This window comes from Carica papaya, chromosome 4 (assembly GCF_054855325.1).
Source record: "Carica papaya isolate Zhongbai chromosome 4, ASM5485532v1, whole genome shotgun sequence".
Classification (NCBI taxonomy): Eukaryota; Viridiplantae; Streptophyta; class Magnoliopsida; order Brassicales; family Caricaceae; genus Carica; species Carica papaya.
In genome coordinates, this window is record NC_142312.1 from 8,240,257 (window position 1) to 8,254,107 (window position 13,851).

At 34.0% G+C, this 13,851-nt stretch overlaps 1 protein-coding gene across 1 annotated transcript; it reads right to left on the reverse strand.

The window, feature by feature from the left end:
• Positions 1 to 7,647: 7,647 nt before the first annotated feature.
• On the reverse strand, positions 7,648 to 12,723 carry G3PP4 (Major facilitator superfamily protein). Its single transcript, XM_088217708.1, has 3 exons — positions 11,320 to 12,723; positions 9,740 to 10,285; positions 7,648 to 7,942 (listed from the first exon to the last, which is right to left on the reverse strand). Exons 1-3 carry the CDS (start codon positions 12,350 to 12,352, stop codon positions 7,905 to 7,907), a joined length of 1,617 nt encoding a protein of 538 aa, XP_088073834.1. The 5' UTR covers positions 12,353 to 12,723; the 3' UTR covers positions 7,648 to 7,904.
• Between the last annotated feature and the right edge of the window lie 1,128 nt (positions 12,724 to 13,851).

Here is a 13,851-nt window from a genome sequence, read left to right on the forward strand (position 1 = left end):
GGTGTAAAGAGGTTTCTTTTTTTTTTTTTTAAAGATTTCTAAGTGTAAAGAGTAATAAAGATATTTTTTCCATATAAATTCATGACTTGTCGAGTATGGTTGATGCGGATAACCTCGTATTGATTTCAAGAGGGAAAGTCGAAGAAGAAATAAAAGAATAAGAAAAAGAAGAGCAAGTAGTTTGATAAAAAACCAGAGAGAAATAAGATAAGAGGAAAACAAAGAGAAAATCCTTCATGAAAAGGAACAAGTCCCCTAGTTGCTTCATCTATGATGGTCATCGTTATTACCAAAGATTGTCTGAAGAGAGGCAAACTCATAGCTCTCCTATCGAAGGTAGGCCCTTTAGAGACCCATGAGTGAGAAGAGGCATTGGACATTAACCCACTATAATTTCTCTATGTATTATTAGGTAACCTTGCCCATAAACTTAAAGGATTATGTTAATGTGCTAGTAAATTGGCAAATACTAGTGCAACCCACTCTTTCTTGTTTGAAAAGATGGTAAAATCCCTTGACATAACTATGGCCCATAGTGCCACAAGAGTAAAATCAGTGAATTTTCCAATAAGAAAAGTTCTTGAGGTGGCGAGAAATATGTTGGTGGATCATGGAAAGTGGGGGATAGAACGTGATTTAAGTGTCATATCCTTAGAAGACTTTAATATTATTTTTAGCTTCATATTTTTAGTAGTTGCCAAGGTAAGAGGAATCTCTTTTCTGTCAGGTATGCTTATAAGAAATGCTAAAGAACCCTATTTCTTTGAAGGTTTTATGTAATATGGTTCTAAAGTGAAAGAGGCCTAACCAACACTATTATTTGTTGTTCAGGTTAAGAGTTGTGAAGATAAGGGAGGAAACTTTCTTGATTGCCTTAGTAGAGATAAGGTTGGACCAATATGTTGAAGTTTTGGATTGTGTAGCTAAACTCCTTAAGGAGTATTTAAATGTTATGCCACTAAAATTGTCCAAGTAGTTGTCACTAACGAAGGACATAGACCACAAGATAAAACTATTTGCTAGAATAAAGGCCCTTCCCAATGCCCTATATAGGATGTCTCCTCTTGAATTACAAGAGTTGTGAAAGCATGAAAATACGTTAAGATATTGGATATTAGATTGGTTAAACCATATAAGGCCTCCTATAGAGCCCAAATGTAGTTTCAAAAGAAGCATGATAACACATTAATGATATATTTGGATTAGAAAGTCTTGAACAAGGTCATAATCCAGAATAAATATTATATTCTTGTTATTACAAACTTGGTTAATCCGTTGCGCAATGCTATTTATTAGATAAAGTTGGACTTACGATTTGGTTGCTTTTAAGTGAGAATATTTTAAGGGGATAAGGGAAAAACCTGTTGTGTAAAAATTTTTGTGATGCCATTTGGGCTCATCAATGCTCCAGCTACTTTTTGTAATATTATGAATGATATTTTTTATAAATATGTAGATAATTGTATTATGGTATATCTGGATGAAATTATTCTATATAGTGAGTCCCTAGATGATTATGTAAGCCACTTGAGACTTGTATTGTCCAAGTTAATGGAACACCAACTATATACTGAAACCTAGAAATGTCAATTAGCCTGCAAAAAAATTCTATTATTGGGGCATAAAATAAGCCAAGGGAAACTGCAAATGAATCAGAAAAAGGTATAAGCAATTATGGAAAGACAAGCACCACAAAAGTAACCGAATTATGATCTTGGGCTTGTAAATTAAGTTTATCAAAGACTACTCTAAGATGGCTACCTCACAGATTGAATTTCTCAAGGACAAAAAATGGGAGTGGACTAAGAAATACTAGAGAACTTTTAGAAGTTGAAAGTATAGTGGATTTAACTGTGGCGTGAAAACATGTGTCGTAATCGTGGGAGGTAATGAAGATATAGTTGTATACTTTGGTTCGGTCCCAGAACACATAGTGAAGAGATTAGTGGAATGGTAAAAGAGATGAGAAAACGAGCGTGACTGATAGTCCATTAATCGGGTGAAATTGCAGGAGATATGGATAGGACAAAGAAGAAATCGACCTTGTAGGGTTTCAATATACGTAAATGGCTAGTCATTTAAGCATTATGTATGGCAACCCCACAAGCAAATAGATGGGTATTACATCATTCATTAGATAGCTAATTTGTGTTATATTTTGTTGGCAATTTATGTATGAATATCTTTGTAACGGCTCCGGAAAAATTTAATATTGGAAAGGCATATATATAGATAAATAATCTGAATTTGCGGAAGTGTATTAAACATTGCAATTAACATCCCTTACGTAATACCAAAACGTGTTCAACAAATGAGGGAATAAACTAATTAAAATAAATGCTCGAAAGTAAGAACTACAATTATAACTATAGGATCTTTAGGCGTCCCCTTCGCCGTCTTTCTGCAGAACGGGCTTGGGAACCACGTCTTCCTGATCTGAAATGGTTAAGTAAGGAGTGAGCTACACTAGCCCAGTAAAGACATCACTCTACCTCACTGCCACAGGAGAAAGTGTGGGTAGAAAATAAAAACGACCAATGGAGCATAATTTGTAATAAACCCATTTGTTCATAAAAACGTTTACTTTCCATTTACCTGGGTGAGATCCATAAAACAATACACAAGCAATACATTATCATCATCACGTTATCACATAGACTTTATAATACAACATTTATCATGCGTTTGCATTTCAATCTTTAAACAACATAATTCCTCTTTACCAGCCTACTAGTATCCATGGGGATCCATAGGGGTCCCGCTACCCGTGAACCCTTAACATTTATAACCTGATTCCAGGGCTGTCCCCATACCCCGTCCGGTATGAGGGTGAAACGGGCCGTCCCCATACCCCGTCCGGTATGGGCGCCAAAACACATAAGGTCTCCATACCCCGTCTGGTATGAGAGACCACGTTCCCGGTAGGGTTTCCTACGGACCCGGTCCGTCCACCATCTCCCAGGATACCTAGTCAGGCTGTCCACATTATCCGTTTACCAATTCACATAACCTTTTATCCCTTTTTCTTTAGTCACCATCATCAAGTCACACACAAACATGCAAACTAGTAGTTCATGCCAACAAGACAACACACAACATCGGGTTCTCAGTCATTCAGTCCATAATCAATGAAACAGTGATACATGCACACGAAACTATGAAATAAAAACATCAGACATCATACTACATTTAAAACTGTAAAATAGAACAAACAACAACTGACCGACAAATACACTAGACTCGGGCTCCATTAGCAACCTTAAACAATTTCACACAGCTATTGATTCATGAAATACTATTTTATCATTTATTGCACTTTAATACCGTGATAGAAAATAGGGTGAGAAATCCTTACTTGTTTTCGAGACCCGAAATAGGCTTTTCCGAGCGCTTGCGGGTTATCCCTAAATTTCCTGAATTTTTTTCCAAAAAACTGAAATACGCTACCAGTACCTGCACGTGTCCCAAAAATCTCAGAATCAGACCTAGGGCCCCTTTCGGCCAATATCGCAATTCTGGCATGGCGCCGCCACTTGCGGCGGCGATTCACTTCGGGTTGGCCGAATTCGGCCACACTTACATCGGTCCCTGCGATAAAACAACCCCAGGGCCCTCGGGGGGCCAAAAAATTACGAAAAACTGAAGCTTACCGGCGGCAGTGCTCTCAGGTGCGGCGGCTCTCCGGCGTGGTTCGTGTTTTGGTGATTTGGCTTCGATTAACTTGTAGAGAAAAGAATGGTGATTACGGTGATATAAAAATTGTATCAAACGGAGGCCGAGAAGGGCCTCATGGGAGGCAAAAACCGAGGAGGGGCATGGCGGCGCCGCTGGATTTTGGCCGTGTTTTCCAGCCGTTTGGCTAGGAGTTTGGCTCTGATTTGGCCACAGGGGAACTCAGCATTGAAAAACGAGCCGGGGGTATGAAATTTACCTCGATCGGCAGTCGGAAAACTCCCCGGTGAGGCGGCGGGTGGCTCCTCCGGCGTCTGGTTCGTCTTCTCCGGCGAGGGCTGGCGGCTAGGGTTTTTGTGGTCAGGTGTGGGGGGTTTATTTATACCATTTGTCTTTTAATCACAGCCGTCCATCTTGATTTAATCTGGACCGTTTGATCGCGATTTAATTTGGATTAAATCTGGGCCGTCCATCTCGATTAAATCTGGGCCGTCCGTACTTGATTGAATCTGGGTCGTCCGTGTGCGTGCATCTGGGCCGTTCATGCGTACGCTTGATCTGGGCCGTCTGTGCGCGCGGGGACGCATCTGGGCCGTCCGATCGCGCGCACGAGGATCGCCCACGTGGCCTGTTCCCGGGTCGGCGTGGCCTTGTCACACGGCAGGTCCTGGTTGGCCAAGGCTGCTGACTGGGCCGCTGACGTGGCTGCTGACGTGGCGCTGACGGGGCACAATTTTTCTAAATTGTGTTTTGACTCCCGATTTCCGAATTTCTTTTCAAAAATACCCCCAGAATCCAAATTTTCACCCATTTTTTCCAAAATCAATTTTAATTAAATCCAAATAATATTTTTACCTAATTTTATCATTATTAATATTTTTATATTCACAAAAATTAATTTAAATTAAATTAAATCAAAAAAATAAAATAGAAAAAATTATTTTGGGTGTTACAATCTTCATATTATTGAATAATCCTATAGTAAAGAAAAAGAACAATTAAAAATAAGGGAATGTCTTGAGAAATTAAAAAGATGATAAATGGAGATATATAAAAGAAAATGCAAGGACTCCATTACTCGAGTTGATTTTTATGATATTATTTGTTTGAATGAAGGAGGGGCTCAGAAGAAGAGGATGGCAATAAGAAAAGGGCCTTATGGTAAATAGAGGAATTATGTGATTTTTAATCTGATGTGACTTTCATGTCATGCACTATATAATTGATGATATATCGTGACTTTGACATGTCATTGGCTATGTGTCCTAGATTTACTTGTAGCCAAATGAAAGTTATAACTAAGCGTTGAATTAACGAAAGTTCAAAAGTAAAATGCTAAAATAGATTAAAAAGTATAAGAGTTTAAACTAAAAAATCGAATAGTACATGAGCTTATAGAATATTTTGAACTTTTCTAATATCATCTACTTTCACAAAAGGTAAGCAAAAGTCAAGTTTGAATCAAATGAAAAATATATTTTCTCATTTGACAATTAAAGAAAATTACAAAAAGAGATAACTAATGTTCCATATATATTCGATGACTAAAAAATGTTGGAGGCTCATAGTTTCTATTTTAAGACATCTATTTTAGATTAACAAAATTTTCAAATATAAACTTATTGGTCTACTGTTAATTATCTATGGTAAAGATTGTCATAATTTCAGGTGCGTATTTGACTGCAGCTTTTGGTTATGGCTTCTACTTTTGGAAAATTCTTTCAACCAAATGCATAAAAGCAAAAGTTTTTTTTTTTTTTTTTTTTGTTAAAGATAAAGGTAAAATCTATTTTTTGATAAGTTCAAACACAAAACTTAAAGGTATTACTTTTTAAAAAATGGTTTCAACTGTCAACAATTTTTCTTCTTACATTACCCTTAGTTAACTGAAAAAATTACATAATTTTTTCAGTTAACTAACGGTAATGTAAGAAGAAAAATTGTTGACAGTTGAAGCCATTACATATTTTTGTTCTTTTCACTTTATCTAATCGTTACTACTAATCATCTGATGTCCATCGTCTGTTGCTGCCAGTTGGTTGTTGTTCGTTGCTATCTACTATCAATTAACCATCGCCTTCCGCTATCTAGTTTCTGATTGCTGCTCTCCATAACTAATTGACCACCACTTTTAACAGCTAGTCATCCTCTGCAGTTAGCTGACCATTGTCTGTGCCAATGGGTTGTTCTCTATTACTATTTGACCAACCACTAATTGCCTTCCGTCGATTGCCTACTCTCTGGCTTTTATCCTTCACCAGCTGGCCCCCCGTTATCTGTTGCCCTTTACTCTTCACCCATTGCCAACTGACCACCTTCTATTTTTCGTCAACCGCCCCGTTGTCGCCCTCCGCTTTTCATCCTCTACCCTTTATTGGCCATCCTCCATCAACCACCTATCGTCCATTGTCTACCACTCTTACCACCTACCGTTGCCTGTAAGTTACCTTTGTCCACCTCTAGCAACCTTCTCTTCCCATTTGTGGATCACCACCAACACTATCTTATGTAGTTAGATATTCAATTATTAAAAATTCAAATATTATTAAAATTAAAAAGATAGTTAATTTTTATTCTACAATTAATTTAGCAACAATTTTAAATTTATAAGACAAATTATAACCATTGTCAAATACATCGTAAATATACTAAGGTACAAGAACTTTATACCTATATCTTTTTCAAATGCTAAAGTAAATACTTCTCAAATAGTTAGCTATTTAGCTTATTAAGTTTACTCATTTTGCTAAGAATTATAATTTTATAAGATTTTTCATAATTTTCTGCTAAGCATTGTCCTCCATTGTTGAAGTATTAAAAAATCTTAAGTTGTGATTAAATTTATCACAATTTCATAAATATTTTCTGAGAAATTTTATTTTAATAATAAAAATATATATCAAACCATTTTTTAATTTATGCATGAAATAGGCTGATTTTTTAATTTATTAATTAAAAAAATTAATAAAAGATAAAATTTAAAAATTATTATTTTTTATTTTCAGTCTAATTTTTTAATCTCTTCATCAATAGATTAAGGAATTGACCGATTCCTTATGTGTCGAAAATTATGATACTTATGGATGATAAGAAAATATTTTAATAATAAAAAAGATATTTATAATCATAATTATATATTTATATTTTTAAAATGATTATACTATCATTTTCAAAGTCAATGGGCCAAAAGTCAACCACGTGATTTGCTCATGCGATGACAGTTAATTGTGACGTTGACATCTTAAAAAAATTTGTTCCTCCAGTAATCATTTAAATTCAAATTTTGGACCGATTACATATAATATAATTTTGTATATAAATATAAATTATATGTCTTTTAGCTAGATTCCAAAACCTCAATTTAAATGCAAGAAAGCCAGACATATTATTTAAAAAAAAAAAATTAAATATAAAAATAATTTAAATAATATATAATATTGATTTATTTAAAATTTTAAATGTAAAAATAAAATTTAATTTTTTAATCAGTTATATCGTATAACTACTTGTTAATAAAATAAGATTAGAGAAATAATTTTCTATAATTATGTAACATATAATTATTATTTTATTCAAACAATAATTAGAAAGAATTTTAAAAAATTATCTTATCTATATATAAGAAATAGTTAACATGTAATTTATAATTAATTAAAAATTAAAATTTATTTTTATACCTAAAAAATTTATCTATATTATCATGGTATATTTAAAAGTTATCTATTACATATTTTGTAATTAAATTTTATGTTAATATTTAAAAACCCTTCAATAAATAAATATTTTTATATTAAATATAAAATTGAATAATATTTTTTGATGTTGATGAGAGCATACCAACAATAAATTGACAGATAATTACAGCCCACATAAAAGCGATTGATTTTGGAGCTTTCAGAAACGACATGCTCATCTTTCTCCAAAATTAAGAATCTTTACGTGATTTACTCAAAAATGATACATGCAGATTGCAGATACCAAAAATCTCTCCACTAATCAAACTACAAAGACCAATGAAAATCACTAGTGTTTATGCAGTCAAATGCAAAATCAGTAGATGGTGGTTTTAGCGTATCTATATTTGGTACAGAAACTGGAGTAAGCACAAAATTTCACGGAATAAATGGGTTTCATATCTCTTCTCTGCTATTTCTTACAGTATTACATCGGCTTCTAGGAACTTGTCTCATTTTCCCTTTTGGATCTCTCTGTGAGGTCATACCTTAGAATTATCACCTTTGATCACTCAACAGAGGTTGAGATGCAGAAGCTGCAAGGAAACATCAACTCCACAAATCAAATCATTCAAATGTATGTGAGGTAAAAAGAGATGTCAACGCATGCTATCATTAGAATCATTGCAGAGAAGCAGATGCGATACTAACAATGTAACTTAAGACAATAACCATGAAGCCAATAAATTATAAGAGAGGAAAAATAAAATTTGGTAAAAGTTTCTAATTCGGTCAATAAGAGTATCCTGCCAGCATATGTTTTCCAAGATCACCGACATGTCCTCCCTCATTTCCAATGCACATTTCACAGCCCTTTGGATCACACTTCCCATTTCACAGCACATTTCTCCCATGATATAGCAATACGTGCATGTTTTGAACATCTCTTGCCTTCTATAGAAGGACATAAGGATCCCTAAAAGGATATGAGGTAACGAAATTTCAATAGGACATAAGCACCCCACAGTGTGAAAAATGTTTCTTTCTTGTACCTTTATGAAAACTTTCTTCCAAGTTTCTCTCTTAGGGAAAACTTGCCAAAATATTGCATCACAAGTTCCTCCCTTTTCATTTATGAAAAGTTTCATATTGTTAATGAAATGTTACTTTTGCTACTTGAGCATTCAACTTGACCCAACAATTAGTCCTAAATCTCATGTAGAAGGTTCCATAATTTCCCAAAATGAGCAGGCTTAATAATTCGCGAATTCCAAGCTAGAGGTATCCTTTTGATCACATTTTAAGCCAGGGAGAAATCCTGTTAGTAACACCATGAGCATGCGTGATTGAAGAAAAAAGAGAAACACAGGCTTTCTAATGTCTCTGTAACTCTCAAACATTTTTTCAGAAAAAAGAAGGAAATGATATAAACAATGAACTTCTTATTTTGCTCTTCCAATACACTGGAGTGTCTTTCCCTTTTATTTCTCAAATTAGCTGTTCTCAAAGTTCATCTTTTTTCAAAAAAACAAAAAAGAAGACTTCAAGTACGGCAAGTCTCATAAATGAGTAACATTGGATAATGCACACAACTAACTATTCCGTTCCTAATGTCCTGGTGGATTGAATATATACTTTTAATGATCTCTGAATATTATTCAGTTTCATATCATCCGCTATCCTCTTTTCAGTCACTAACCAACTAGATGATCTTTTATCCACCAGATAAATGTGTAAACAAAGGATTGTGTCGAAGTGTAAATTACAAAAGCTGTCTTTCTCTATTAAATTGAAGCTTTTAAAAGTATTGGTCATCAAATTTTATTATTTCACATGGTACTGAAACTAGAAGGTAATCCATTGAAACCCTGGTGATCACCTCCCTATTATTATGGCTTATCCATCCTCTGCTCATTGTTGGGCTTGAGCCATCCAAAGTCTGCCAAATGTTTTTTTGGCTAGTCAGTATTAGGCTTTTGTCCCTTCTTCAAAATTGAGTGCAATAAACTCAAACTCCCACTTCCAAGTGGGGGTACTGTAGAAAAATACGACATAACTAATATATTGAATTTTTTTCTCATCATCTTAAGCTATAAAGCTGGTTTGTCATCGAACTCTAGTATCTCATATGACATTGAGCCAAAATCAAAAGTTTGATTTCTGAATACTTAATTTCTATTTTAGAAAATACAATTCTAGCATAAGCTACAGTGGACCTAAATATTTTCTTAATGTTTTCAATCCTAATGAGCTTATATGCGTGGCCACATGTTAGAATATAAATCAGAAATTATGATTCTTTTGCAGTAACTCCAGTTTTTGGGGTAACTGAAATTGGTCATCCAATTCTGTTATTCCTTCGCTTGAATGTAAAATGTAGATCATAACATTACCTTCAGGATTTTGCTCTTGTTCGCATGTTGAATTTGGTCTACTAATTTTTTCAGTAATTTCTTTATAAACCTGTCTTGATAGAAGAAGTCCCGCAAAAAGTGCACCAAGCATTAGCATCCAAAAAACAGCATGCCAACCCTTTGTTGAAAGAAATCCAGTAAGAAGAGGACCAAATGCTGCACCAACTGATCCAGTACCATCAATAATGGCAGTCACGGTTGCGAGTGCTCGAGAATCCCCTCTAAGAGACCTGTGAGTGCCAAGGTCTGCAGAAACTGCAGTTGTGATTAGGGCGTATGGCCCATTTACAAATAAGCCAGCAATAATCATAAGGATGATGTTCATAGTTTCTGAAACACTCCCATATGCGTGGTATAAAAGCAGGGAAGGAATTGCAGCATACATAAAGCTAGCTGCAGTAATAGCCCGAGCCCTAAGTTTATCAGATATGTACCCGGCAAGGATCCCACCAACAATGCCCCCTACATCAAACAGAGTAGAGAGATTTCCAGCAGACTTCACAGACATGTACTTTCCACCAATTTCTACAAGAAAGAATAATTAAATAAGATGAGACAAATTTATGCTAGATGCTCAAGGAAGATAAGAGAAGCAAAAATGTTTGCAGGATGAGAAATAGCTGGCAGAATATTAAGACAACTGCAAAAGATTGTGTCCTGAATCGAAATAATTGGAAACAAAAATAACCATAGAAAATTTAAACTTGTTTTCCCACAACCATAGTAATTTTAAAGTTAATTTCAAAGATTAAAATAAGAAAAAAAAAATTTCAGTTACATTTAGATGGAACCATTATCAGCGTACCAACAGAATCACTTGTATTTTACAGCCGAAAACTGCAGTGTTCTTTGTACTTCAACCAAAGCCTTATACTATCCGTCATACCAAGCAATCAAAATAGCTACGTTGATCTAGTTCAAATACTATGGTGATCAATCCTTCATAGAAGAGTCAACTGTAAGAACAATCCCAAACCATGTCTCATTGCATGACAACACCATTGACATATCAAATGCAAAAGACTAGAGAAATAAAGAACAGGCTTCTGAAGGTGAAGAAGAAATTGCAGGCCACTTGACAGCCAATTTTCACTACCAGATAAGATGATGATAATAATTTCAGCCTTAAAATGATCTCATAAAAGCTGCATAAATTTAATGATTCAGCATCAAACACTTAAAAAGCACCAACGCAGATGCAATAAATTATGCATCTGTCACTTTCTTTTATGGAGGCAACTTAAAACTAGTCCTTAGAAGATCAACTGTTTCAAGTCAGTTCTTAAATAAAACTAAATTATTAACAGTTTGTTCAAGAATGATATTCTAGCCTTGAGAGAAAACAAAAATAAGGTTCACTCTAATTATTTGTCGGTGTAACAGGATTCTTGATTGGTTGCAAATTTTCTTTGTTAGTAGAAATGGTATATACTATCAAATGATGGCACAAAATTTGACAGGTAAAAATCGCAATGTAAATAATTAGAAGTTTCTAAGCTACATTACATAATGTGCTTCTTCATCAAGAAAGTCGTGAATCAACATGAATCAGAAAGTACCTGTCTGAGTAAGATAAAATGGTAACCAGTACAAAAATGTGTAAGCCACAAGCTTCGAGAAGAAAAGGCACAGTGCAAATGGTATAACTCCTGGTATCAAACAAGCTTCACGAAGTCCAATACTTCTCCTACTCCCTGATCCTCCTTGTCGGGAGATTGAGTTGTTTTCTGCTTCCACAACATTATTTGGAATTTGAGCCTCTTGATCATTAGTTGCTTCTTCTGGACATGGACCTGAGATATTTGCACAAGGAAATCCAACATCCTCCGGATAAGCAGGAAGGAATAAGTAGACTAGAATTCCTCCTAAAATGATCAATGCACCTGGAAATATAAAAGACCATCCCCAACCATATTCCAATACGCTAGCAGCAAGAAGAGACCCACAAATGTTCCCAACCGAAGTATGTGCATTCCAAACACCCATTATCAAACCCCTCTTCCTTTTTCCAAACCAATTGCCAATAACAGCCACAACAGAAGGCCAGCCAGTTGCTTGAAACAGCCCAGCAAGCATTTGCATAAGAAGATAGAACCAGAATACATGGATATTCCACAAATATCCCATCCCAAATATCCCAACAAAAAGGCCACTTCCTATCATCCCAGATGTCAAAAACAATCTAAGATCCAATGAATCAGCTAAATGTCCAGCAACATACATTCCTAAAGAGTAACAAGCAAGAAATGCAACATCGATTTCCCCCAATTTTGAAGTGCCATCAGGTCCATTGAATGGATACCATCCCTTATCTTGCACTCTATTTTGACCAAAACTCGTGGATTCTTGCTTAAGAAACACGTCTCCAAGAGGCCAAGGGTAGTTCGCAGGGTGCTTGTTGGGTTCAGGATCCAATACACTCTTGACTATGCTACTGGGCTTCCTAGATGCATGATAACATGTATAGGCTATAAAAGTAACCAACAAAACGACGTATCTATATGTATTCAAGCTCCAATCCTTGCCTCTAGTTCTTTTTAGGAGCAAAATCCCGGGCGGGGTTTTCCTTATCGTATCAGAACTGCTTAACATCTCTGTATTTCCTCAAGAACAACCAGTGAACTCAACGAAAATTAAGATTGTTCACCAATCTTGCAGAATCCCCACTTTCTTGGAGAAAGAAAAAAACCCAAACCGTGACTCTAAACCATTTTCGAGGGATAACTAGAACCCAAGAATTTCACTCGGATGATGTACACAAAACATCTCCAGAAAAGCAATTTCTCAAGAAAACATCAAAGAACCGTAGTGGGAGGTATATCTCAGAATACAAGAATCAGGAAAAAGATTTTTTAGGTTCTTGATAAATTGAAAACAGAAAGATGGTTTCTATTTTGGAGAGGAAGAAGAGACGGAGAAAATTTAGAGGGAGGGCGAGGTTGGCGGGAGTCGACAGAGAAAGGACGAGAAATTGTATTACCAGTGAGGACACGTGGCAGTTGAAGGCGGGTTTAAATGAGCCGGTTAATGGTACGCGCCACCTTGACAGAAAGTGTTAACGGCTCCGTTGTAAACTTCAAATAAAGTGAGAGCTCTGCGTTCGCCACGTGGCAAACTTAAGTCATGGTTATTTTTTTATTTTCGTCTTTTAACATATTTTTTACCATTCATTTTAATCTAATTTTTTCTTTTCATTTAAATAAAATTAAAAAATGAGTAGTTATTTATTTAATTAAAAGAAATAAACAATTAAATTTATGTAAGATTAATAAAAAAATTTCATAGATTGTTTTTTCTATTTATTATTAATTTAAAAAAAATGCTAAAACAGTAATTGATTTAATTGGTTAGACGGAAAAAAAAAAACTTAAACATATTAGAATTGGAATATTTTTTTTTTTAAATTTATTTTCAGGAGGCTAATAAATGTTTTTATCATATTAAAACATTTTTCTTTTTCACATAACCATACACGTAAAAATCTATTTTTGTATTTGACAATATACTTCAAAAAATAAGTAGGAAATTATTTTGATCATAAAAATAAACGATGCTGAAAATAGAAATATTTTTAAATAAATATTATTTCTACATATAATATTAAAATACAATAGAGAGAGTGACTTTAAAATAGTATATGTTAAATTTAAAATATTTATCAAATATTTATAAGATTGTAATGTATTTATGTAATAAAAAATATAAAATAATTTAATATAATTTTTTTGTATTTAAAAAATTATATTTTATGTTAAAAATTAAATTTAAAATATATTTGATAGTAGATTTTTAAATTAAAATTTTTTAAAATATAAAAATTTTATGCATATTTACATCAATTTTAATTAATAAAATACGTGAATAAATTAAATAATATTTATGTTTAAGAGAATTAGAAAGAAAAAATTTAGTCAAATTTTCTCTTTTCTTTTAGCATAAGTGTGGCTAAAAGAGATTTTATTTTTCTCTTTTTGGGTTTTTACAATCCACTCATAATATATATTTATCATTCATATATATATATATATATATATATATATAAAATTGTCAAGTCCAACTTTCTGTATTAATCTAAACCAATTTGGACTCCC